This window comes from Rhynchophorus ferrugineus, unplaced genomic scaffold (assembly GCF_030347505.1).
Source record: "Rhynchophorus ferrugineus isolate W39M unplaced genomic scaffold, kcgeb_rfMv2 rfM11, whole genome shotgun sequence".
Classification (NCBI taxonomy): Eukaryota; Metazoa; Arthropoda; class Insecta; order Coleoptera; family Curculionidae; genus Rhynchophorus; species Rhynchophorus ferrugineus.
This window is the reverse complement of record NW_027472590.1, coordinates 7,629,255-7,656,160: the sequence shown is the minus strand read 5'-3', so window position 1 is coordinate 7,656,160 and position 26,906 is coordinate 7,629,255. Positions and strand designations below refer to the sequence as shown.

Genomic DNA, 26,906 nt, shown 5'->3' with positions numbered 1-26,906 from the left:
AATTACTCAATTTTATGACAATATTTTTATTACTATTTTTTTAACTCAAGGCAGACTCGATCATAATATTTTTTTATTATTATTTAATTATTACATTGTTACTAGTCGTTTCCATCTAACCTACAATTTGTCTTTATGATAACTTAAACCTAGGTAAATAACTAGGAGGACCCATGGGCCCTTTCTCAGTCTCTGGTGAAATAATGTTTATACATGTCCCTGCTGAATTTTTTAATATATGCACCTCACTACAGAACACTACACAAGATCAGATGGTTTGATTCTTTTGAGTCCGTGTCCTGTTCCGGTGGTATCCAAAAGCTGCAATACTTCCTCATGCCACCTTGCAATTCTCTTGATTTCTTGACTGACTGTGGGTATCTGAAGGTCTCGATGTAGGTAGTCAGTCCTGTAGTATTTGGGTGCGTCCACCATACTTCTCAGGACTTTGTTTTAAAAATTTCTATTTTATTTATGTTACTCTTTGCAGAACATCTCCATAATTAAACTCCGTATGTCCATATAGGTTTCAGTATTTGCTTATATAATAGCAATTTATTATGTACTGATAATTGTGATTTTCTTTCAATTAGCCAGTACATTTTCCTATATTTCAATTCCAGTTCTTTCCAGTTTTCCAGTTTTCTTCTTTATATGTTCCTTCCAGCAAAGTTTTGCATCAAGATTCATTCCGAGATATTTAGCATGGTTGCTATATGGAATGATAGTATTATTTAATGTTATTGGTGCTGGTACGGTCTGTTTATAGGTGAAGTGCACATGTGCAGATTTACTTTCATTAATTCTTATTTTCCAAGCTTGCGTCCAATTATTTATATTGTCACTTGCCTGTTGTAGTTTTCGTGAGGCTTCTTCACTGTTGTCTTCGATAGCTATAATCGCAGTATCATCAGCAAATGTAGCCATCGTAATATTCTCCACTTGTGGTATATCACAAGTGTAGAGTAGATAAACCATTGGTCCCAGTACACTTCCTTGTGGTACACCTGCTTTGGCTTCTTTTATTGTAGAGTAAGCTTCTTCTTGTTTGACACAAAACATTTTGGTTGTAATGTATGATTTTAATAGTTCAGTGTGTTGTTTTGGTAGCATTTTCTGTAGTTTATGAAAAAGGCCTTCATGCCAAACCTTATCAAAGGCTTGTGCTACATCTAAGAATATAGCTGAGCATACTTTTTTACTTTTGTAGGCTTTTCCAATAACATCTGTTATTCTGTGGACCTGGTCAATTGTTAAATGCTTGTTAATTAACCCAAATTGGTGCGTTGGTATTAGGTTTTTTTTCTCTATGATCGGTTTTATTCTTTTCAACAGGAGTTTTTCAAAAACCTCAGATATTACTGGCAGCAATGATATAGGTCTATAGGCTTTTATTTCGTTCGATGCCTTCCCAGGTTTTCGGATCATTATAATTTCCGCCATCTTCTAAATGCCTGGGACATGTTTTAATCTAAATGCTGTATTGATCAAGTTGGTTTTTGCAATAATACTCCTGTTATTAAATCGTAGCCTGGTGATTTCCTGGGTCAGTTCTAATAACTTTGGTTAGCTCTTTCGGCGCGACTAATTCAATCATCGAATTTTTTTAAAAAGTTTTTTCTAGATATTCAGCAAGTGCTTCTGCTTGTTGGTTATTGTCACGTGCCCAATTCCCACATAGGTCTCTTATAGGTGGACTATGTAGACATGAGCGCTTTCGATATTTTGTGGCTTTCCAGAGTGAGTAATCAGTTTCTTTATCATCTGTTAATTTTCTCAGATAGTCATTTATGGTTTTGTTTTTAATTTCCAGTATTTCTCCTTTCAGTCTTTAGGTTATATTGTTTAAACTATTTTTATTTTCATGTGTTCTGTTTTGTTGCCATTTTTTTCGTTATTTTCGTTTTTCACCTACCATTTCCTTCACTTCTTTTGGATAATTAATTCCTTTAATTTTACTCTTAATTTCTGGAATATTATTCCGAGCTGCTTGTTGAATATCTGCTACGAATTTTTCTGCTTCAAAATTTACTTGAGGGGTACATTTAGTTGAATTCGTTTGTTCAATTCTTCAGCAAATCCTTCCCAGTCTGTTCTCTTGTTTGTTAACGTTGGGTTTCTTTTTTTTCTTATTATATTTTCGCTCAACGTCAGAATCACTGGCGTATGATCTGACCTTAGCCCAAAATTTACTTCGACTTATACAGTTGGAAGTTATATTTCTTACTATAAAAAAATCTAACAGGTCTGGGGTTTTCTTTTGATCAGTCGGCCAATAAGTTGGTTTTCCTGTTGACATGTAACTACATCTTAGTTCAGAAGCTGCTTTATGCAGTTTATTGCTTTAGTTGTTGTCATTCTGGATCTTTGTTTGATTGTATCTTGGAGGACAATAAATTGCGGCCATTGTAACCCTGTATCTGCTTGATTTAATAGTTACTGCTGTTACCAGATTTTCTGCTGTACTGAGCCCGGATTCTTGATGGTGGGAAATGTTCTTTTTTATTACATAATATTATATTACTTCAATAATACTGAATAAAACGTTTTTGTATGAGGTTAACGTGGTCATAAAGGATCTTATTACTTTAATTATATGTTTAATTTATTTTAAATCTGAACGATTTTTATTCTGAATCACAGAAACGATCATATGCAAAATCGGCCCTGTATGGTTTTGCATGGGAAACGACAACGTCACGAAAAGGAACTACCACCACCGAGGATATAGTTAAATTTAGCCCGGGAGGGCCTGTATCTCTGGATGTACCTGGCGAACTGTTCGGATCATCTTTCAATCTCGTTACAAATTTATCCAACACCATTGGTGATTATATGGTGGTAAGTATACGAGTAACCACGTGTGTCATTGTCTCAAAGTCTCACCATTGTTTACTCTATCGCAGAACAGCGCATTGCGAGCTCACCGTCTTTTGGAGTCGATGCGGCCATTCTTAAGGTTCTTGTTCGGAGCCAAAGGCATTGTCATCGAGGCTACCACAGACCGTCCAATATTCTCAGATCCAAACGAAATCAAGGATACCAAACAATAAAAGGAGTCTGTGATGTGACTAACGTTATTTATGCCATTTAAAATTAACATGTTGTAGTTGTGATACTTAGACCAATAATTGGTAGTGTAATGTGTAACTAAAGATAGTTGTTAATTTATTTTGAATATCCTAATTATCGTAATTGTTTTAAGATAATTAACACCAAATAATTTATAATTATAAATCTATATATCTGGAGGTACTATCATTGTTATAAGTGTTCTTATATTGACAATAAAATATGCATTAAAAATGTTATTGTTTTTTCAGGTTCAGTAACACCAGTAACCAAGCTGGTTAAGGTTTTCTAAAATGGTCAGCACATTCGCCGCACACGAGAAAAACACACTTAATCGACATAAAAGAAAAAAAAATTGAATGCATTTTGTTGATTCAGTAATATTAACCGTAAACAAAATTAAAGATAATAGCGAAGATAATACATATATATGTATATCTAGGGACCCTTGAGCTAACCATAAATTCTATATTAAAAAAGGTATATGGTTATGGTACATGCATCAAACATCAAATTCTCTTTAATAGGTCAATTGAAACGTCCCCGACCTGACACATAGATGGCGCTACTATAATTAAATCCATATGTTTTTAGTTAGCCTTAACCCTCAAAAGATGCGTGTAAAAAATTTACACTGTCGGATCATTAGTCTGTGAATTATAGCATTTTTAGTGAAGCAACTTTTGTTATTGTGAAAGAAATGGATAAAAAGGAATTTCATGTGTTGATAAAATATTGCTTTTTGGGGGGACAAAAACCTGGCCTGATTGAAAACTTTTGTTTCCGGACACTACCTCTGGAAAATCATCGATCAAGGATTGGTATGCTAAATTTAGACGTGGTGAAATGACCACCGAAGACAATGAACGTAGTGGACGCCCAAAAGAAGTTGTTACCGACGAAAACATTTAAAAAATCCACAAAATGATTTTGAATAACCGTAAATTGAAGCCGAATGAAATAGCAGACACTCTAAAAATATCAACCGAACATGTACATCATATCATTCACGAATATTTGGGTATGAGAAAGCTCTGGGCAAAGTGGGTGCCGCATGAGCTCACTTTTGACTAAAAACAACGACGAGTTGATGATTCGGAGCAGTGTTTGCAGATAATCAAGCATAATAAACTTCAGTTTATGTGTCGATATGTGACAATGGATGAAACATGGCTCCATCATTTCACTCTGAAGTTCAATCGACAGTCATTCAAGTGGACTGCACACGATGAACCAGCTCCAAACCGTGGGAAAACGCAACAGTCGACTAGCAAGGTTATGGCGTTTGTATATTGGCAAGCGCATGAAATAATTTTCATTGACTACCTTGAAAATGGAAAGACCATCAATAGCGACTATTACATAGCATTATTGGACCGTTTGAAGGACGAAATCGCCGAAAGCCGCCGCATTTGAAGAAAAAGAAAGTACTGCTTCACAAGTGTGAGTGTCACAAGTCAATGAAAACAATGGCAAAAATCCATGAATTGGGCTTCCTCATCCACCGTATTCTCCAGATCTGGCCGCCATCGACTATTGCCAGTCTTCAGACCTCAAAAGCATGCTTACTGGGAAGAAATTTTCGCCGAATGAAGAGGTGATCGACGAAACTGAGACCTATTTTGAAGCAAAGGACAAATCGTACTACAAAAATGGTATCGAAAAGTTGGAGAATCGCTATAATCAGTGTACCACTCTTGAAGGGAATTATGTTGAATAAAAAAAACTAATTTTGCCAAAAAAATAGTTTTACTATGGTAGGCCGGGCACTTCTCAACTGACCTTTTACAACACCAGCCTTGGTTTACTTCATTCTCTTTCTTTTGGTTTTGTTTCATTAGAATTGTAAGGTTTTTCGTGGGAAAGGACAACATCACCAAAGGGAAAGCTTGGGAAAAGGGAAAGGGATGGCTTGTTTGAGGCTTTTCTATGGACATTGTCATCGAATTTACCATAGACCGTCCGATATTCTCCGATCCGTATGAGAGCAAGGATATCAAACAAAAAAAATCTGTGATGTGACTAACGTTATTTATGCCACTTAAAATTAACATGCAGTTGTGAAACTAGATCCATAATTGATAGTGTAAAACATAACTAAAGATAGTTGTTAATTTATTTCAATATCTATGGTAATTGTTTAAACATAACTTACTACAAATTAATTATAAAACGATATATCTGGAGCTACTATAATTGCTATAAGTGTTCTTATATTGACAATAAGGTGTGCTATAAAAATTTTATTATTTTTTATATTGCCTATGATAAATATGTATAATTAACCATCTCAGTATCTACCTTAACCCATTTTTTACAATATCCCAGAAATGGAACATTTGGTTTAAGGGTAAGTAACACCAATAACAAAGCTGATAGGTCTCACAAATTTGCCTTCTGCAAAACGTCTCTTGGTAACGAAAAAATACTTAAATCAAAGAAAAAAACAAATTGGAATACATCTTTTATTGATTCAGTACTATTGACAGTAAAAAAAGTGTCAATCTTGTTTTACCAGTGCAAGGTCTCACAAATCTGCCCCCTGCAAAACATCCCTAATGAAAAAATACATATATCAAAGAAAAAACAAATTGGAATACATTTATCTCATATTGATTCAGTAATATTGATGGTAAAAAAACTAAAAATAATAACGAAGATATATATGTATATCTAGAGATTCCTAAACTAACCATAAAATCCTATATTAAGAAGCTTATATGATTATGGTACATGCCCACAGTCAAGCATCAAATTCTCCTTATATTACCAGTCTTGTTTTACTTCATTCTCTTTCTCTTGGCCAGACACACGTCGCAGGCATAGACCAGCCTCGGCAGTCATGGATTATTAGTGGTGTTCCCGCCCATGGAATCGGCCAGAGCATACAGCAAGTCCAACATCAAGACCTTGTCCAGCATACTGAGCCTGGGCTGATTAACCACCTTGGTGAAATTGGCGGCGATATAATTCAACGTGTACTTCTTCATATCGGTCGCCTGGATACGATGGGCCGCCTCTAACACCTCCAAGACGGTCTCGGGGGTGACGTTCCGTTCGAGATTCTGTTTGCAGAACGTTTGTAAACGGATATTGGAGAAGTTGAAGAAGGACGCCGAAGCGAACAAATACAGGGAGTCTTCCGGCGGCATTTTCGTGTCGCCGTAGTAGATATACCGCAAGAGGGTGTCGAAAGACTTCCTAGATGGTATCAACTCGCCAATTTTGATCTGCGCGATCAGTAAACCTTGATTAGTAAAAACTAAAACATTTCACAATACTTACATTAACAATCCTATCGGTTTCGTTCGGCATGAACGACCGAAATCTGGCTTCGAAATATCCGGAACGGGCTACCAAAATGGCCTTGTGCGCCGGGATGACCTGGCCTTCCAGTATCAGGTCCACGTCACAAAACTCTTTGCCGGTGGATAACAGGAAGTGTTTCAGGTCGTATTCCAGCGAATGTCCGGCCAAATCGAACGGAGCTTCATGGGAGGTCTGAAAAGACAGTGGTTAAGAATGTCGTTTCGATCCAACCGGTTTTATAACAATAATAATACCCTGGGTGAGGGTATTTGTTTTCTTCTAATTATCTGAACCATCAGTTTGCTGTCCAAAGTCTCGAACTCCGAACTCATGATGATATTATTGAAATTCGTCTCCTTGACAATGAACCTCAGGCACTGTTCCTTGATGAAATCCAAATTCAGCTTCTCCGCATTTTTTAGAGCCTCCACGATATTGTTCAAGCAAATTGTTGTGTTCAGAAATTGGACGCATAAGTACTCCAACCTGATCATCTTAAATTCCTCGGCTAGTTGATACACATCCATGATCCTTAGAAAATGTTATCGTTAAAGACGGAAAAATACTGATAACGTCTATATGCACCTTATTAAAATGATTTTCTCGGGATCCGCTTCGTCTCTAGTGATGTATTTGGAAGGATCAATGCAATCGGTGTAAATGTAGTCCAAAACCATTCTGAAGGCATCGCAGTTGGCGTTGGGAAGTTTGACTTCAAGAATCTTTTTATTTTCTATTCAAACCACCACAATTAATTAAAACACGGGACCGATTAATTTCAAAACTAGATGATAATTACCATGCTGTTCAGGATTATCTTCAGCAGAAGCTTTACTAGTTTCAAGTAAATTACTACGGATTTTTTCCCTTAAATACATGGAACGAGCAGCGACTATTGGTATATGACCAAATATTTTTTCCTCTTTCTCACCAACAATGAAACAAATATCATAGTATGATTTGAATTCCTCTCTGTACAACAGTTTTCCATAATCCTCATGTAATGTACATTTTGGATAACTTGCAAATTGGAATCTATGAAAACATCATTGAAATACATACATAAAAAAATTGAACTGCTGCTAAAAGTCACCTATACATCTCACCACTGCGCACATTGTTATCAACAGTACCACCAAAAATAAACATAGCATCATTGACTACAGCAGCAGCATGGAATAGCCTACCTGAAGGTGCATGGGATTCAGGATCAGGTAAAACAATCTAGAAGAAATGAGCACTAGATTGTTGAAAAATAAACATCTGGAAATTAAATACATTCCACGTCTGTGAATCCAAATCAAAGCAATGTAGATCATTGGGTAAAGTTGCATCAGCTGCTCCACCAAAAACATATAGCTGTCTGTCATAGGCCACCATTGTGTGGCCATATCTCCTAGCAGGAGGGGGTGGGGCGCCCCTCAACATCTTTTCAGTTGAAATCCTGGTCCATCTAACATAATACATTTAACAATAGTCCAAAATTAAAACTAGAACATACATACACTTTATCTTTAAAACTGAACTGAAATAATGAATTTGTGATCTTTGCTCCACTCTGACCACTAAAAACAAACATGCATTCTCTGGCTACAGCTACAGGGAAATTACAACAAGTTGGTGGACATTCTCCTTTCTGATTTACTTCTTCCCATGTTCTTTCGCCCTTTTAAATCAGTTGATCATAAAACATGTCATGAAGTTGGATAAATTTACTTACGAACCCCAAGGAAACAGTCCACATATCATTTAAACGCGCGTTACCATCATATCCAGCAAATATCCACAGCTTGTCATTGAATACAGCAGCTCCATGGGCCGATCTTGGAACAGGCATCTTTCCAGTGAATTTCCATTCAACCCACTGTGCAGTTTTGAATTTGTATTCAAACAGATCATTTTTGTTGGTCAGATTGGAATTGGAGTGAATATCACCTGTATACCCACCGAACACAAACATTGAATCATTATAAACTACAGCTGAGTGATGATATCTTGAAAATTCAATAAGGTGATCTCATTATAATAAACAAGCATCCCGTTACCTTGGAGCTGGTGGAGTACCTGTTGCAAAAGCCCTACCCCAACTCTTTTCTTTAACATCAAACCGTAGTAAGTCACTTAACATAGTTTTACCGTTGTCTCCGCCAAATACATAAATAGCATCATTGTATGCTACCATTGTATGTTTACTTCGTCTGAAATAAAAGAGAACTTAAAAACATTTTTTCCAGATTTTATGGTCAGCTACCTGGCTCCCACGAATTCATCGCATTCCGGCAAAGATTTCCAACGGTGAACAGCTTCGAAGGGGCCGATCTCTAATGTTAAACCTTCAGAAAGGATTGTATTTGAGTCCACCGTTGTCGAACTTAAGTTGCTCATTTTTTACTGCAGCAATATGCAAACACACTAATAAAACAAACACTTCAAACAGCAAATATTCTACAATATATTATATATTATATTTAAAAAACATTAAGTAAAATAATTTTCAACAATTAAACAATTAAAAACTCTGTTTATAAAATGTCAAATTGCTTTTTCATGGAATTATTAAATGTTATATAAAAATTGTTTTATTTCAAGCTATAATCTGATTTTTATTAAACAATTTATTTAATCGATATTTGCATTTTCTTATTCCATCATATTTTATTTGGATGTATTTAAAAAATCAGTTTTATAATCTGTAGGAGTTCTCTCATATACAAAGAATCTGAGAAAGTATTTATATTAGAGATGCCGAAAAAATATCGATATTGAGATATATCGATATTTTTTGAAAAATATATCGATATTTTTGACCGTTATTTTATTGGTCGATACATACACCGCTAATTTTTATATAGACCATTTCATAGCATATTTCAAACCATATCATATTTTTTCTATGATATAGACAATTTATAACTTCATACTTTGAATTATTCTAAATAGTTAAATATAAAATACACAATTATATAATGATGTTTTAAACTTATAATTTTAATACTAATATGTATATAGATTAGAGAGATATATCCCAAAAAAAAAATATCAAAAATTTTTTTACAACTAGTAAAAATATCCATATTTTACAAAAGGTATGTTTGTAATGATATTTTCAAGAAAAATTCAAATGTTGATATATCGGCCTAAAAAATATGGATATTCTCTAATTTTATTTAAAAAGTAGCATTAGTCTTGATAATCTTTTAAAAATAAATAGTTTTAAAGGTTTAATAAAGTAATTAAAAGTTTTTTTATAATTCTTAAGAGATTTATTTAATTCTTTTGAAAAATTTATCAAAAACATCAGGTTACAAAAAACCGATATATCGGTCAAAAATATTAATATTTTTTTGAAAAAAAATATCGATAGAACAAATTATCCATATTTTCAGCTTCCCTAACATAACTAATTAAGACGAAACGAAGATATTTTTGGAATTGAAATTAACCTTAAATGTGTTATCAAATAGAAAAACAGTTTGTAAACAGTTTTAAAAGTACCTTTTAATTTCTAGTTTAATTGATATAATGTCTTTACCGCCTAATATGCAGAATAATTTTCAAGGACAAAACATAATTGTCAATCAAGTACCAGTTGGACATCTTATATCGCAAAATAACGGAATTGTTACAAATTCTATAGGACATGAAAATCAAGTCATTCACAACAACATAGTCGAAAATCAAGGAATGCAAGGTAATATATAATGCGTGTTTTATTTAGTTAGAGTTAAATTATGTAGTAACTCAGTAGATGGAAAAACTAGGTCATGGGATGGATATTTTCAAACAATACTTTATTTTAGGGGCACAAACTCTCACACAAGTGTCAAATGCTAATATGGTGAAATCCCTAAATAATTCAAATGTAACAAACTCTTCAGAACCTGTTCAAATAGTAACTAAACAGAGATTACAAGATCTAGTCCGTGAAATTGATCAAACATTAAACTTAGAAGATGACGTAGAGGAAATATTACTCTCTTATGTGGATGAGTTTGTAGATCAGTGTTTAAATGGTGCAGCTTTGATAGCTAAAAATAGGCATTGTAACAGCATTGAGGTTAGATAATACACATTCATTATAAATCATTTTATAGTTATAAAAATATTTTAATAGGTAAAAGATGTTCAGCAATTCTTGAATAGAAATTACAATATGTGGACCCCAGGTTTTGGAACTGATGAATTGAAGCCATACAAGAGGAGCCTAACTATTGAAGCTCACAAGCAAAGAACCACACTTATTAGAAAGACTTTAAAAAAATACTAGACCAAGATGTTTATTTTATGAACTGTATTTGCTTTGCTTATTGTTTCAACCATTTTAGTTTGTAAGAATTAAATATTCATATTTTTAAAAAGGTTTTGGTTTTTCTTATTAAGTAAAAATACAGTGTAATTTATTATTTTTATATTAGCAAACTAAATTTAAATAACTAACATTAATGGTATATTAACTAGATTTTATATGATCTGGCATTTGCTGTACCTCAACCTAAAAATAAAAATATGTACATTACCACTGTAAAGTAAATTTATATTACCTTAGTTGCTTTTAAAGCAACTCCTTCAGGTAAATTTCTCTCTACATATTCAAGCAATGTGTCTGCAGTGGATCCAGTCAATAAACTATATTGTACAAAAGAAAAATATGTCCGGATCTCATACTGGACCCTGTGTTTTTTATAAATATGAACGGATTTAAGAACAGTAAAGCGCTCGTTCGTTGGTTTTCTTAAGTTCCAGCTAAAATATTTAAAATTAAAAACAGAAAATGAATTTATTTCCAACATACGTCTTAGATTCTAAACCAAAATGATTTCCTGCTGTCACTGCAAACTTACAAAAACTTTTCAATACAGCGGGATCATTACCTCTGACTTCTAATTCTAGAGTTTTTATCAATTTATCTGTCTCGGATTCTGAAGATATAGCTTCGCTTGCTGCTACTGAAGAAAAACATCTTTGTACGTTTCTCCATCCCAGTAAAGGTATTAAACGATTCTACAAATTATTATAACAAAAAATTATTGATATTGATACAACAGTACGTTAAGTACATACCATTTTATTTTAAATGTTGAATTTTTAAAATAACTTTTGAGGTTATCTTCTTAATTATCCTATTACACCGACAAAAACCGAACAAATTTTGCTATCATCCAAACTGTCATTTTAATGTCATATGGTAAATCGCAAGCGAAAAACATCCGAAATTGTAGCAAGTTGATGTCAATTTACGAAATGTCACATCAAAATGAAAATATTTCTGATTGTTGAGGTGAAAATTACAAAAGAAAAGAGAAAATGTTGGATAAATTAGTGCCATATTATGTTTTTGTAATCACTTTTCTAAAATTGATTACAATAACACATCTCACGTTTCATGACAGTAGTCATGGTAAGATTTTTTTCGATTTCTCTTTGGTACTTTCTTATCTGGCAAAATTTTTTTAGGCTTTATTACCAAAAGTTCCAGATATCTGGAAGATGAGTTATCCCATTTTCATGAGGTGATCATATTAATAACATATCTGATTATATTTTATGTTGTAATTATATTTTTAGGAGATTAGTTCTTTACGGTATATGCAGAAACTGGATTCTCCTGAACGCTTAAGCATACGTTTCGAGCCCGATTATTTAGATTTTCGCGAAAGGTATATATGAATCAATATGTCTTATGGTTTTTCTTTTTCATTGATTTCATTTTGTAGACCTTTGGGGGTTCCACATTCTGAAACCGTTAGATTGTTTAACACTGATAATAACAAAACCATTGATCTCAGTTCCATATCAGGAAACACTGTGCATTTTCATAGTTCATTTTTTGAAGATAAGGTAAGTTAAAAAAAAAGTTGTGTTTGTGACATCAAACTAAAACTAGTTGTTAAATAGAAAATCCCACCAAATGGAAATACCTCATTTAAAGTTGTTTATTTGGGACGCCAAGAAGGCCCTGTGGAAAGTTCTTTATTTTTGCACACATCCATTGGATTTATAAAGTACAATGTAAGTGATGGCATATTAATTAGATAGTCATATTTAGGAAAACATGTTGTGATAGGTAAAAGCATTTGGTACATTTAGCAATTATAGAGTTCGACCAATTGTTGGGATTAAACTTCCCATAAACTCAACCTTTACACCAGTAATATATATGCACAACCCACATTTGGAACCAATACAGGTATTTATCATTTAAATGAGGTATGTTTATTTATATCTGATTGTTTATCCTCTTATGAGATGCAATGGAGGATTTTCTAAATATATGTTTATAGATAGTTGAGGTATATAGTAGTGGAGGGGGTTTTCACTTGGAACTTCCAAGTGGACAACATGAAGGTCCAAATGATTTATGGGAAATTAATCCCCAAGAAACAAAAGCTATTATAAGGGTCCGTTTTGAAGCCAAAATTGCTCAAAATCATACTGCTTACATTCGGTAAATATTTGTGTGTAAAAAGTTGATTTTTTAAGAGGGTATTTTGATCCGAGTAATGTTGTTTCAAGAGCAGTAAAAATGCATGGTTTATGGATGTTTCAAACAACCTTTCTGACCATCCAAAATAAACAAAAAAGTAGATCATTAATCAAAATGCAAACAAAATCAGAATGAAGTTTTTTTGACTCCCGATTTTTATAAATAGTACAAATTGAAGTTGTTATAAATGTTTTTCAGCTTAATGAGCAGATCTAGCCTCTCTTGACGTTTGATGAGTTTCATAATTTTTAAATCACTATAAAGCCTTTTAGGTTGGAAGTTCTAAAGATTTAACTGACTCGATGGAAATATTTTATCAGAATCTAGACCAGAATACCCCCTTCAAAGAGGAGAACACAAGAATCTATAGGTGTTTCAAACTCCAATGACCTTTGCTTTATTTTACAGAATAAAACTTCTTAACCCCGAAGAAACACTTATTGTCCCGCTGGAAGTTGAAGTGGCGCCGGCTCAAAACATTTTCCACCCCCAAGGCCACGTGGACTTCGGCGTCGGCGGATCGATGGACCTGCCCAAGGAAGTAAACCTCTGCCTCTTTAACCCGCTAAAGAGGCCCATTAGAATACACAGTGTTTCAACGTTATCGAAATCGATAAAGACTCAATACTACAACATCCGCATAAATCCAGGGAACGACGATGAGAACGTGTGCGTGAACGTGGGGACGTTAACAGTCGATTGTAAGATTTGATGCGATTTGATGTGAACCGTAGCTATCTGATTTTGTTGTCTCAGGGAAGAACGCCTGGAAAAATCAGGACTACTATGGGAAAATAATAGTTAAGTTTCGGAACGGCAAAAATCGCACCGAAATACCTTATTATATCACCGTCCTTAATGGCGGCCTGAGTTTCGACAAGGCGTCGACCACGTATTTCCTGAACGACAAGGAGATCGACACGACGCAGCGCAAATTCCAAGTGCTCAATGAGTTTCTGCAACCGATCAAGATACTGGACGTCAAGTATCCGTCCGACGTCGATTCAGTCTTCAAGGTAACATTATATTTACATTTTCTTCACGTCACTGCGCGATGTTTAAAATATGTTCAACAATCATAGTTGGCGTTGTTTAAGAAACGCGTTCTTTTGCTTTTCTTTTTCTCGAACTGGCAATGATTTTAGAAAAGTTAACTTCCTGAAGACGTTAAATTTTCGAAATTTTAACGCATTGCATTAGGTAATCTGTGCCTTTGGATCATCGCATTTTCGTCAAGTAACCCTATTTTTACCACGATATCGGAAAGTTAGCGGCAGAATTTGTATCGGAGATCGCATAGCATCGATTACAGATGTCAGATTCTGTGTCCAAGTTTTGGGACTCTGCAGAAGAATTGACAAAATAAGCGTTTAAAGGTGCCATATTTTAATCTAGCCTATTCGATTTATTACTTCAACCATTATAGATGCCATTTTCTTCGCCAGTATTACCGATCGTAAGTACTTGAATTCCTGCATATGCTCTAATCGGACGCTACAGAGGGGCGATTTTAAAGGCTTTTAGCTTAATAGCTAATTGAACAATACTGCCTTCCTGTTCAGTAAAAGAAATTCGCACTCTTTGATCGTAATTCACTCTAGATTGATAATGCCTGCTTTTCTCGGCTTGTTTCTTTAGACTCTACAGATATTTTATTTGTATAATTTTCACAATTCCTTTCTGCTGTCCTCATAAGTATTGGCCTATATAAATATTTGTTGGTAAAACGTATTTATCCATAGAAAAAAGGCGAGTAGCCGTATTATATTCAATAAAAATATTTATTAAAACTAGTTTATCTAGAAACCCAACATCTGTAAAATATTATTTTAACTTTGAGTCAAGCCAAGTTCCCATAAACTTTTTGCTTTTCAATAATTGCAAATTTTTGTTATATATTGTAATTAGTAATATTTCTCTATCAGTGTGTCATTTTTTTTGTTCTACCTGTTCAACATAAAAACTTAAACCGATTTTTTGTAACAGGTACCATTTTACAGTTATGATAAATTAAAGTACTAATACAAATAAATACAATGTGAAAATTTTAAAACGAAATATTAAAAAATAGTAATATATAATTGCAAGTTTAAACGGCAAATAGAAAAAAAATGAGCCATATATTCTGAAAGAAAATGACGAAATATTAACTTATCTTTTTGGGAACAGTAGAATCCTCGTTCATTTCAAACATTTTAGCATCTCATCTTCCTTGATAACGCTCTTCTACTTGTTTTATATCCTGGTGAAAGCGTTGACCTTGTTCGTCACTCACCATTCGAAGATTAGACTTTTCTTTTATTTCATTTGATTAAATTCAACTTTTGTTTCTATAAACTTTTTAATTTTTCAGATTATCCTATTTTTGAATCTTAAGTGGTATAAACTGTTGAATTATTTTTAATCGACTTATTAGGGTATTGACCAAAGCTGTACATAGTGCATTGCACTGTTGTTACAATTGTATGCAACCGATGTAAACAGATTATTAATTTTGTTAATCGGCGAGTTAATAACCACCTTTGTCACCGATTGATACCAGTTTATTACAGACACATATCTTTCAGATCGAAACGTTTACACCAAAAATAATAAAACCGTTGGAGACCGACACGCTGTTCAACATCAAGCTGAAAAATAACATTAAAAGAAATAACATGCAGCTTAACAGTTATATCAAGCTAATAACCAACGTCTCCGATATCCAAGTACCTCTTTTAGGTTACAATGGGAAAGTACAAATTGTACGTTGTCTCGTAATGAGTTTTATAAAATTTTCCTCGAGATAAACGTTGATATTTTTAGCACTTACCCCCTTCTAGTAATGACTACTCGTTAAACGTCGGTTTAATCAGTAGTTGGTCTACCAAGAGCACACATTTCGTCCTAACTAACCCGAATCCTGTAGATCTGCCGCTGTCGAACCTACAGAATATCGAACCGATGATAAAATTATCAGTGGAAGGCTGTGATTTAGGCGACCATAAAAAGGCGCTGTCGCGAAATGAGTTCTCTAACTTAAAAAAATGTGTAAGTAGACGGATGCCGACGGTCGCAGTAACTGCGAAGTGTTAATTATCAATATAATTTGTACAGGACAAAATACCCGCGAACGGGTACGCTATTATAGGAATAAGGTTGACCACCGAGGGTACAGAGGGTCCGGTTAAGGAGAAAATCGAAATACAGACTCCGTACGAGAACCTCTCGCTACCGATCAGTTTCAAAGTATCTTCGGGGACGTTTTCGCTGTCCGAGGGAGAGTTGATATTCGATAATTGTTTTCCGGTAACTGCCGCATCGATAGAGTAAAGCACAAGGTAATCATGCTTGTTTTTTAGACGAAAGTTTGCAGTCATCTCTTGAGGGTGCACTCGACGTTTCCAATAGAGATGTCGGTGGTGAACATCACGCCCCTGGACAAGAGGGTGTCAATCTCCATAACCGGCAAGGTTCTGCCGAACAAGGACGTAGTCATCGGGCAGATTTTTTTCAATCCCGACACCGATTGCAGTCAGGATTGCTACGTTGGATTTCTGAATGAAGGGTCGGGTAAGTCCCCAAATCATAGAACATACAAGATTTTTCTTTGTATGGAACTGAGTAATCATTGACCAATTATTCATGTTCATTTGACGATAGCAACTCATCCATATTTTTTATTTAAAAATAGCATATAACAGGTCAATTGAAAAGTCCTCGCCTGACACATAGATGGCGCTACTAGAATTAAATCTATATGTTTTTTAGTTAGCCCTAACCCTCAAAAGATGCGTGTATAAATTTGACAGTTGTCAGATCATTAGTTTGTGAATTATAGCATTTTGACTGAAGCAACTTTTGTTATTGTGAAAAAATGGATAAAAATAAATTTCGCGGTAAAATATTGCTTTTTGAAGGGAAAAAATACAGTTGAAGCAAAAACTTGGCTTGATGGCCGAGTTTCCGGACACTGTCCCAGGAAAATCAACCATCAAGGATTGGTATGCTAAGTTTAGATGTGGTAAAATGGGCACCGAAGACGATGAACTCAGTGGACGCCCAAAAGAAGTTGTTACCGACGAAACCATTTAAAAAATCTACAAAATGATTTTGTATGACCGTAAATCGAAATTGCATGAAATAGCAGACACTCTAAAGATATTAACTGAACGTATACATCATGTCATTCACGAATATTTGGGTATGAGAAAGCTCTGTACAAAGTGGGGAAAATCGCCGAAAAATGGCCGCATTTGAAGAAAAAGAAAGTGCTGCTTCACCAAGACAATGCACCGTGTCAAAAATCCATGAATTGGGCTTCGAATTGCATTCACCGTATTCTTCATATTCTAGATCTGCCCCCCGCAACTATTTCCTGTTCTTAGATCTCAAAAGCATGCTCGCTGGGAAGAAATTTTCGCCGAATGAAGAGGTCATCAACGAAACTGAGACTTATTTTGAAGCAAAGGACAAATCGTACTACAAAAACGGTATCGAAAAGTTGGAGGATCGCTATAATCAGTGTACCACTCTTGAAGGGAATTATGTTGAATAAAAAAAAAATAATTTTGCCAAAAAAATGTGTTTTACTATGGTAGGCCCGGGACTTTTAAATTGACCTGTTAGTATAGAAATAAAAGTACAGAGTTCAAATGGAAAGAACAACAAAAAGAAACGAGCAGAATTATATAATCTCAAAAAAAATTTGGTTAGTTGGCAGTATACACACATAATAAACAAAATGTTAAACCAATGTAAATCTTAATCTACTTTTTTAATTCCACAGTTTGTCCAAATATGTATTTTTGTTTTTTACATCATGCATTAGAAATGCGTACAATCTTAATTTATAAAATCCTTATTTATTAAAAATTACATGTACATATTTACACATTTTGTTCACCATATATTTCTCCAATTAAAATTAAAACAGATCAACTTAAGCTAAAGTTAAGAGTATTACTTGATCTCGATTCAATCTTCCGATTTCCTGCGCTTTGCTTCCATGTTGCTACAGTTTAGTAACCTATTTCCCAGGTTTTGGGATTAAATCTTCGATAACTAACTCAAATCCATTTAATTCGGAGGTCGTCGTGCAGTTCTTCATTGGTTACTTAACTAAAAGTTAAGTTAAACGAAAAACTTTGTTTTGACAGCGTTGGATTACTAGCGTTGGTTTGATATTTTAGTGCGACCCCATATTTATACCCCAAAAGTTCAAGTAGGCTTTATAAGTGACTGATAAACCAAACTCTTTGATTTTAGGTCAAGTTGGGAGTATCTTCCGACTAGCCAATACAGTTGTTTGATTTTGAGTCCGATTTGCTCTGCTTTTTGTTTAAGGTGGTGACAAATATGTGTAAACTAAATCTAGTGTTTTCGGTCATTTCATTTTTTGAAAAAGTTTTGTGGCCACTGCCTAGTTGTAGATATAATATCGAATTTTCTGATATCTGCTGGGTTTATTTTCAAGAACTTCATTAGCTTTTTTAGTGACTGCTCACATAAAAATTACCAGATTAAAAAAACATAATATTACAAATATTAATAATACAAAGCTGCAAGCATAACATAGAATATAAAGATAAATAATATTCGCATAGTTGACAAACATTATGAATTAAAAATAAATAATTTTACTGTTGGAGTAATCGCCTTTGTATTTTCGCATACAGTTTTATAATAACTTTTTTTTTCATCTTTATTTTAAGCCTCCTGGCTCAGATCCATGGCGATAACAAAACAGGTGCTGGAGTACGACCTGCAGCTAGTCAACACGTTTTATAACCGTTTCCTGAACTTTAGCAGCAACGGTTCCAGGTTGCTTACGAACCTATCGCTGGATACGTCGGAAATTAAACGCCACCTTTTCCAAAGTAAAATCAGATACGTCTGGCCGAGCATCCTTTCCCCGAGTTCTCAGTTGAACGACTCGATCCTGGAATTTCCCCTGACCCAAATCGGGAACAGCACACACCAGGACCTGTTGATTTACAATCCCTCCGATCACAACCTCGTGGTCCAACTGATGCTGGAATCGGATTATCCTCACGTGGACATGCTCTGCGACGGCGTCCCTCCCAGTTTTGTGCCGCAGCCCGACGTGAAGTCTTCCGCGAAAGGGTTCTTTTTCGATAAGAAGGCCCAGGATTCGTATCGGGACTTCTTCTGGGAGGACATGAGGGTGAACGTGTACAGGCACTCGCTGCCGTTGCTGCTGACCCCAGGCCAAACCAAGCGGGTGGTCGTGGGATTCGCGGCCGAAGATGCCAAAGCCTACTCTAGTCTGTTGCTGTTGCGCAACAACCTCACTATCATGGAAGCGGTGCGACTGAAAGCGAAGGGCACGGTGCCGGTATTCAAGTTCGGCAATCGGAAGCCGGGAGCGCCGCAACCGTTGACGTTCGAGGTGAACGAGAAGTACCTGAAGGAGTGTGTCAAGGAGGATGATTCGGGGTTGCCGAATCTGACCGTACGGAGGACGTTCACTGCGAAGAACCTGGGCGAGGTTGCGGTCCACGTTTACGGGTTCCAGATAAACGGTTACCATTGTGAAGGCTTTGGGTTCAAAGTAAGTGTATTATGTTAAGGGTGTCATAAAACAATTAATAACAATGTAATTAATTACATTACGTGGGTGAAAACGTGATCCACAATCAAAATCAATCAACCATCGAAAACAACTGCTTTTCGTCAACGTTTCAAATGCCATGGTTGATGCAGTATATATATAGTATACAAAACTTAGAAAAGTAGCAGAAAATGAATACTAAAAATAAATTCTAGACTTCAGTCAATTAAATCCAAACCTCAATTTCAAATAATTTTCTTCACTTAATTTAGTGGCTTTTTTAAATCCTTGATAAAAAGCGTGGATTACATTTCTCAACCCTAATATAATCAAATTAAACTGGGTATGTTAATACCAAGCATTATTTTTAGGTATTAAATTGTGACCCATTTATACTGCAACCGAATTCCTCCAAACGAATCGAGATAGCCTTCACGCCCGACCTAACACTGTCCAAGGTATCCAGGACGTTGATCCTGGCGACTAGCCTGAACGCTTTCGTCAACTATTCCCTATACGCCACCATTCCGTACGCTTACTGCCATGCCTGTGATAGAAAGATCGAACGGCCGTCCTGGGAGATCCGCCTGAGCTACGCCGCTATCGGCGTCATGATAGTGATGTTGATCGTGATCGTGTTCATCGCCTTTCTGGAGGCGGAGGCCATCAAGAGGCAGGCGTGGGACGTGTTCATCACGTCCAACGCTCCCCCGGTCCTGCCCGTGCTGGACCTTCGGAAGATCGGCCGACAGGTGAAGGAAGAGATGCAGTTCAAAGATAAGAAGAGGGCGGAGCCGGAGATGGTCAGCGAGCCGACCGTACCGCCCGAACCGAACGGCCAGGAGGTGGTGAGGAGCGAACCCGCCATCATCCCCACCACCGGCAAGGCGAAGAGGAAGCTGGCGCAAAAGAACAGCTTTAACGAGGAGGGTGTGGAAGCGGAGGAGGATGTCAGTTTGGAGAAGACGGACGGGGAACGAAACCGCGAACGACAGACGAAGAAGGACATTCTATTCGAGAGACACCGTCTGAAGTCGCGAGAGCGCAAGACCGAGAAGGAGCTGAAGATGCTGGAGGAGAGGGAGAGGAAAGAGAAGCATGCGCAGCAAAAAGAGGCGGAAGCGAAAAAGGCGAGGACGGTAACGGCCAAGAAATCGCCGAAATCTACGCAGGAAGAGGAGGCTTCGTCGACGACCACCGAGAGCAGCAACAGCAGCACCAACTGCGACGAGGTGGACAAGGAGAATCAGGTGAAAGGATGTTATAAGAACAGTACGGACACGCCGCCAGAAAAACACAACAAACCCAAAGACAACGTCAATTCGACGGAGCACAAGAACAAACACGTGAGTTTTGTGAATAGTAAGCTCAAAAATAAAGCCAAAACTCCAGAGAAAACGTACGAACAAGAGGGAGGGCCCGAAAAAGTATTCCCTGCTAATAATAGGTGAGTTTAAAAAAGAAATATTTGGTGTGATTTTTTTTTATCTAAAGTTTAATACTGAATTATATAAAACATAATTTTCTTCATAATAACTTTTATTCAATGTTCTCCAAGAGCTCCAAGACATTTAATGGCTATGCCTTTAATTTCCACCACAATAAAGTAAATCTCGTTTCTGCAAAAATACAAAAGTATTGTGCTTTATTAACAGGTGTCGATGACAAAAATCAGCCTAAAGAATAGGGAATAAACTTGTATTAATAACATTTTTTTCTTTTAAAGCAGTACACGTCAGATAGGATTATAGACTTGTGCTTGTGATTTATATATGTATATGTGTTGGAGACATCATAGAATTTATGAATTTAGTGTCGATGTGAGGAATGCCACTTTTATATGAAATTGAAGGAAAATATGCAAGTAAATTGTGATAAAATAACGTATTTTTGGCGCAACTGACAACTACTGTAAATACTATTTAACCTAGCATTAGTTTGTTGTAAAAACAGTTGGTCAGGATAAGTCATAGGTTGCACATACAAGTTACAACATTTATACATTAATTTTGTGATAGCTACTCAAGAAAAATAAAAAAGCTATAACTTTAGCTGCATTTAGTAGACCATTCAAAGCCTAAAATAGGATATGCTAATGAGCAAAAGAGTAATTTGCTTGAGAGTTCAATGCTAAAATGTTCCATCTGCTCTACTCATCAAAATTATCAATGATGTATCAAAATCGCCCAGTAAAAGAGCCTAGCAAGTTTTCCAAGTTATAACGTTTTGCACGAAGGTGACATATGATTCCTTTCAGGATCGATGGTAGTCAAAGAATGTATTAAGTTATAACAATATACTTAACAGGTCAATTGAAAAGTCCCCGGCCTACCATAGTAAAACACATTTTTTTGGCAAAATTTTTTTTTTATTCAACATAATTCCCTTCAAGGGTGATACACTGATTATAGCGACCCTCCAACTCTTCGATACCATTTTTCTAGTACGATTTGTCCTTTGCTTCAAAATAGGCCTCAGTTTCGGCGATCACCTCTTCATTCGACGAAAATGTCTTCCCAGGGAGCATTCTTTTGAGATCTAAGAACAGGAAATAGTTGCGGGGGGCAGATCTAGAATATGAAGAATACGGTGAATGCAATTCGAAGCCCAATTCATGGATTTTTGACACAGTGCATTGTCTTGGTGAAGCAGCACTTTCTTTTTCTTTAAATGCCACCGTTTTTCGGCGATTTTGTCCCTCAAACGGTCCAATAACGCTATGTAATAGTCGCTGTTGATGGCCCTTCCTTTTTCAAGGTAGACAATGAAAATTATTCCATGCGCATCTCAAAATACAGACGCCATAACCTTGCCAGCCGACTGTTGCGTTTTCCCACACTTTGGAGCAGGACACTCGGACGACTGTCGATTGGACTTCGGAGTGAAATGATGGAGCCATGTTTCATCCATTGTCACATGTCGACGCAAAAACTCGGGTTTATTACGCTTGATCATCTTCAAACGCTGCTCCGAATCATCAACTCGTCGTTGTTTTTGGTCAAAAGTGAGCTCGCACCCACTTTGCAGAGAGCTTTCTCTACTCAAATATTCTTGAATGATATGATGTACACGTTCAGTATCTTTAGAGTGTCATTCAGTTTCAATTTACGGTCATTCAAAAAATCATTTTGTGGATTTTTTAAATGTTTTCGTCGGTAACAACCTCTTTTGGGCGTCTACTACGTTCACCGTTTTCGGTGCTCATTTCGTTACGTCTAAACTTAGCATACCAATCCCTGATGGTTGATTTTCCTGGGGCACTGTCCGTAAACTCGGCATCAAGCCAAGTTTTTGCTTCAACTGTATTTTTTCCCTTCAAAAAGCAATATTTTATCAACACGCGAAATTCCTTTTTATCCATTCTTTTCACAATAACATAAGTTGCTTCACTCAAAATGCTATAGTTCACAAACTAATGATCCGACAGCTGTGAGATTTATACATGCATATTTTGAGGGTTAGGGCTAACTAAAGAACATATGGAATTAATTCTAGTAGCGCCATCTATGTGTCAGACCGGGGACTTTTCAATTAACCTGTTAAGGTAAAGAACAGTGACTTTCACTTACAATATTTAATTTTCTAATTTGAAATGAGACTAACTTTTTTGACAACCAAACTAGAATTTTAATGTTTTTTTTTCTGATCATACAGAGATACCAAACGACGAAACGACAAGGTGAAGGAACGCAAGGAGAAGTCGATTTATAGGAACAAGAACCTGAACGAGAGGCGGGCCAGGACGAGCGAAAGCGATTCGATCTCTGAGAAAGAGAGCTCCAAGAGCCCGGTCAGCTTCTACGTGCCGTTACCGACCAACACGGTCGCCTGCTCGGGCTGGAGCCAGAACCGTGTCAAATTCAGCGACGTTGTAGCAGGCAGCGAACCCCAATCGCCCTCGGTTTCGCCCCACGCATCCGACTCCAGTCGGAACGAACAAGCGAGACCGTCGTTTGCGAGCGCGGAGACCAATTACTACCTGTTGCAGAACGTCGCGAATCCGTCCAGTCCCGCGCGTCGCGATCTGGACGCGGTTCACAGTCCCGGTAAGGCTACCGGCAAACCGGTGGTCACGAAGCCGACAATGTTCGTGGAGCCGTATAAGCCCATCGATCTCGGGCCCATCGGTTCGAAGCGACTAGGGACTCCGGGCAAGAACAGTCCCGATCTGTTCGCGAAAGAGAGGCACCCGTCCGACGACTATTCGCCCAGCAAGCATCATTCCGCGAACGTCCCGGCGAATCCGTACGAGTTTTCTCCCATGAACGACAAGAGCGTTATTGCTGCCATCAGCAACAACACCCTGTTGTCGAACGACCGACATTTTTACGCACAAGCATCGGGGATTCGTTTGGATGGTGTCGAGCAGAACATGTACAATAAGAGTGTATCGGGGATCGAGCTCTGGAACCACCATCAACAACAGCAGCGGCAGCAACAGGCCATGCTCAAGACCTACGCCCCGGATCAAGATCAACGGTTACCGGAAACTGTTGGTAATTGTAACATCACACTTACCTAGAAGTATTTGAAGAGTCACGCAGTATGGTTTTTCAGATGATTCCTGGAACAGGGCCATGCCGCCGATACCGAACGACTATTGGTCGAACACTTTCAGCAGCGTCTTGGAATCCACCTCGAACCTAGGTAGCAATGCCGCCTATTTGTGGGGCGCCAACCAGGTATGGAAACCATGGTCTCCCGCTGAGCTTTCGGGAACGCCACGCAGAACTCCGCCGGGCTTTGACGAACAAATACAGAAGAAAAAACTAGAAGTACGTAGATTTTTATTTGCGTGGAAGCGGAAACGCACTTTTACTTTACTTGAACAATCCTTCGATGTTCCCAAGTTTCACTAGGTTTCAGCTAGGCAACTGAGTAATTTCATTTCAGCCTTTTAGAAATTTTCAAATGTAGCAAATTCCAAATCCCAATAGTTCATGGCTACAGCTATTGAAATGAAACACCTTCGTCGCATTTCCCGCACAGACTGGGCTTTTTATGGACTGTTTACAATATGTACACAACAAGAAATACCGATATATCGCTAGTGCTGACATATCTTGTATGCTTATGCTACTAACCTATTTACAGATAGCGTTATTGTGGTTTACAGTTTCAAGAATAGCTCTATTAACAACGTTGGTCTGTTTTTGGTGGTCGTACATCCTAAATTGCAAGCTTCTGACTAGCCTATTGTCCAAATTCCAAAAGTCCATGAACGCTAGTGGTATTTTTCAACGGTTCCATGTTCCCGAGTTTCAACAATCTACGGCTAAACAGCTGAACTACGTCGGTTCAACCTTTTAGGGTCATATATTTTGAGCAACAATTTTCTGCCTAAACTCTAATAGATTAGCTTTTTATAAATGTATATTACTAACGAACAACTTGATTGAATCACTTGGTGTTTAAATATTTACAAGATCAGAAGATTTTTTCGCTTGAGACATCTAATGACATTATCCACATTTAGAAGTCTGGACGCTTCCGTGTTGACATGGTTATGGGGTCTTCTTTGATGGGAGTCGGCAAATCTTCTGATAGTGTCCGTAGCAATATCAATTCCTAGGTCGCGACTTCAGCGCCTTATTTTAGAAGCTCTGAATTACTTTGGCATTAGAGTCACTGGCACAGTTCCACAGCTGAATCCCATAGCTTCACACTGGTGTCAGTATCTGATATAAAATAGTAGGCTTATTGTAGGTTGATAGCTAGGAGTTTCGGCCAAGCAACCTATACATTTTTCCGAACTTGATATTCAGATTAATTAATGTAATCAAGGGCATTCTTTGGAATTTTCTAAGAACCTCTCCAGGAACAAGGTTCTGGTCTTTTTTCAAATTAAAGTGGTACTTAATTTCTTCCGAAACTTCCCTAGGAGTAACCATTGCAGTCCTCTCAGAACATTTATTCGGATCGAGGCAGGGCGGAACATTATCCCCTTGGTTTGGTTGGAATCTTTCTTCCAGATGTTCTGCAAATATATTTGCCTTTCCAAAATTGTTTCGGACCCACCTCTCATAAGGCAGTATAATAGGAGCCACTTGGGCTCCAGTAGGCTTGCCAAGAAATATTTCCGTATTCTCCAAATGCATTTCCAAAATTCCAAAAGCTTCTTCCCGAAGTAATGGTGATAATAGTTAATTGTTGGATTGGCCAAAACGATAACAGTACGAACAGTTATCACCGCGTGTAACCGAATCACACGACATAACACGTTTTCGATTTATAAATATTGCTATATGAACCCATTTCCTCCGATATCACCGGCCTACTATGATTTTTGTTTCAGGAACAAGAACAAATGCGCACGCAACAAAGGGACTCCGGGTACAGCCCGTTCGGCAGCGGCTGCACATGGGCCCAACAGAAAGACACGTGGGACTAACCGTCTCTCGGTCATCAAATTGTTTTATTTCGTTTTGAACGTATGAAGAGTGTCTAATAGAATATAATTTTAATACTTCTGATTAAGAATTTTATTCTCGATTGACTCTGAAAGTACACTTAAATATAGCGCTTTTTCTCAAATTTGATTTCAATAAACGAATTACTTGAAGGAACAATCATTACCTTGTTTTTTATCCACGAATTATTTTATCTAGTCGCCCTCGTATAATAGATTTCAAGGAAGCTACCGATAATTGTACCATTATCGATTAAACATTATTTTTCATCATATGGTCGTCACTATAGAAACGTCATAACAAAGCTGTTTGTTTTCCTGTAATTGACACTATACGATCGTTTATATTTGCGTTTTTACATCGGCTATAAAAATGAGCGTTTCCAATAATTTTGAAATATTAAATATCCCCGACAATAGACGGGACGTTAAAGAATACGACGAAAATAACATATCCTATTCTAGCGAGTACGAGGACGAAACATCGTCGACTTGTACGGCTTCTCTAGAGTTCAGCCTGGATCAAACGTCATCAAGAACTAGCCGAACTTCCTTCAATCGCCCGGTAACTCAAAATAAAACATTTTCGTCCGAAAAATTGCGCGATATCGAAAGGAAAAATGCCATTCTAGTAGATAAGATACTTTACCACAGCCGAAGACCGAATCAACATCGACCGCATCCTTCCTATCCTACTAAAACCGTTACCAGTTCGGAGATTAACAGGAAAAGGCACCAAGAAAAAATTAATCGAGAAAATCAGGTACGAATTACGTGTACTGTTTCATCGATAATAACCATATTTATTTTATAGATGTTACTCAAAAAAATACAGTCGGTTAAATCATCCGTTACATATAGATAAAAATATATGGAATGTTAAATATATCTCAATAAATATATTTTCTATTATTGCAGAGTTTATATTAATTTAAAAATCCCACCTTTTCAGATAACCAATAGAGTATTTTCGCTATCCGTTGACGTAATACCATTATAGTATGTTTATTTAAAAAGATAATAAATATTTCAAAGTAATATACTGATGTACTGTTATTCAAACAGTTCGTTGTAGTTTG

At 36.7% G+C, this 26,906-nt stretch overlaps 6 protein-coding genes across 7 annotated transcripts in view; 4 read left to right on the top strand and 2 right to left on the bottom strand.

Annotated features, from left to right (window-relative positions):
* Positions 1–3,110, top strand: part of LOC143204738 (uncharacterized) — a 29,486-nt gene extending 26,376 nt beyond the window's left edge. The window contains exons 3-4 of the mRNA XM_076417500.1: positions 2,644–2,841; positions 2,907–3,110. Coding sequence (XP_076273615.1) covers positions 2,644–2,841; positions 2,907–3,053 — 345 coding nt within the window. The 3' untranslated portion in view covers positions 3,054–3,110. The remainder of the gene's footprint in view (positions 1–2,643; positions 2,842–2,906) is intronic.
* Positions 3,111–5,523: 2,413 nt separating this feature from the next.
* Positions 5,524–9,125, bottom strand: Lztr1 (Leucine zipper like transcription regulator 1). Its single transcript, XM_076417699.1, has 11 exons — positions 8,633–9,125; positions 8,427–8,579; positions 8,102–8,375; positions 7,887–8,047; positions 7,660–7,834; positions 7,475–7,605; positions 7,181–7,416; positions 6,967–7,114; positions 6,636–6,912; positions 6,358–6,573; positions 5,524–6,302 (listed from the first exon to the last, which is right to left on the bottom strand). Exons 1-11 carry the CDS (start codon positions 8,764–8,766, stop codon positions 5,913–5,915), a joined length of 2,295 nt encoding a protein of 764 aa, XP_076273814.1. The 5' UTR covers positions 8,767–9,125; the 3' UTR covers positions 5,524–5,912.
* Positions 9,126–9,816: 691 nt separating this feature from the next.
* Positions 9,817–10,740, top strand: Taf12 (TATA-box binding protein associated factor 12). The gene is made up of 3 exons (XM_076417704.1): positions 9,817–10,072; positions 10,182–10,438; positions 10,496–10,740. Exons 1-3 carry the CDS (start codon positions 9,904–9,906, stop codon positions 10,646–10,648), a joined length of 579 nt encoding a protein of 192 aa, XP_076273819.1. The 5' UTR covers positions 9,817–9,903; the 3' UTR covers positions 10,649–10,740.
* Positions 10,741–10,774: 34 nt separating this feature from the next.
* On the bottom strand, positions 10,775–11,571 carry mRpS10 (mitochondrial ribosomal protein S10). Its single transcript, XM_076417705.1, has 4 exons — positions 11,443–11,571; positions 11,174–11,382; positions 10,923–11,124; positions 10,775–10,873 (listed from the first exon to the last, which is right to left on the bottom strand). The coding sequence occupies exons 1-4, from the start codon at positions 11,443–11,445 to the stop codon at positions 10,832–10,834; spliced, it is 456 nt and encodes a 151-aa protein (XP_076273820.1). The 5' UTR covers positions 11,446–11,571; the 3' UTR covers positions 10,775–10,831.
* Positions 11,533–25,990, top strand: Tmem131 (Transmembrane protein 131). 2 transcript variants are annotated; one of them, XM_076417698.1, is made up of 18 exons: positions 11,533–11,779; positions 11,836–11,891; positions 11,947–12,038; positions 12,096–12,219; positions 12,277–12,390; positions 12,446–12,568; positions 12,663–12,826; positions 13,274–13,566; positions 13,622–13,881; positions 15,433–15,609; positions 15,671–15,895; positions 15,962–16,153; positions 16,207–16,417; positions 18,559–19,418; positions 19,790–20,865; positions 23,073–23,914; positions 23,976–24,193; positions 25,714–25,990. In XM_076417698.1, exons 1-18 carry the CDS (start codon positions 11,686–11,688, stop codon positions 25,807–25,809), a joined length of 5,217 nt encoding a protein of 1,738 aa, XP_076273813.1. In that variant the 5' UTR covers positions 11,533–11,685; the 3' UTR covers positions 25,810–25,990. The 2 variants fall into 2 exon arrangements, with proteins under 2 accessions (XP_076273813.1, XP_076273811.1); XM_076417696.1 differs by having other exon boundaries at positions 23,073–23,920.
* An 81-nt stretch (positions 25,991–26,071) lies between these two features.
* On the top strand, positions 26,072–26,739 carry LOC143204839 (cilia- and flagella-associated protein 97). The gene is made up of 2 exons (XM_076417706.1): positions 26,072–26,590; positions 26,642–26,739. Exons 1-2 carry the CDS (start codon positions 26,201–26,203, stop codon positions 26,690–26,692), a joined length of 441 nt encoding a protein of 146 aa, XP_076273821.1. The 5' UTR covers positions 26,072–26,200; the 3' UTR covers positions 26,693–26,739.
* The last annotated feature ends 167 nt before the right edge of the window (positions 26,740–26,906 follow it).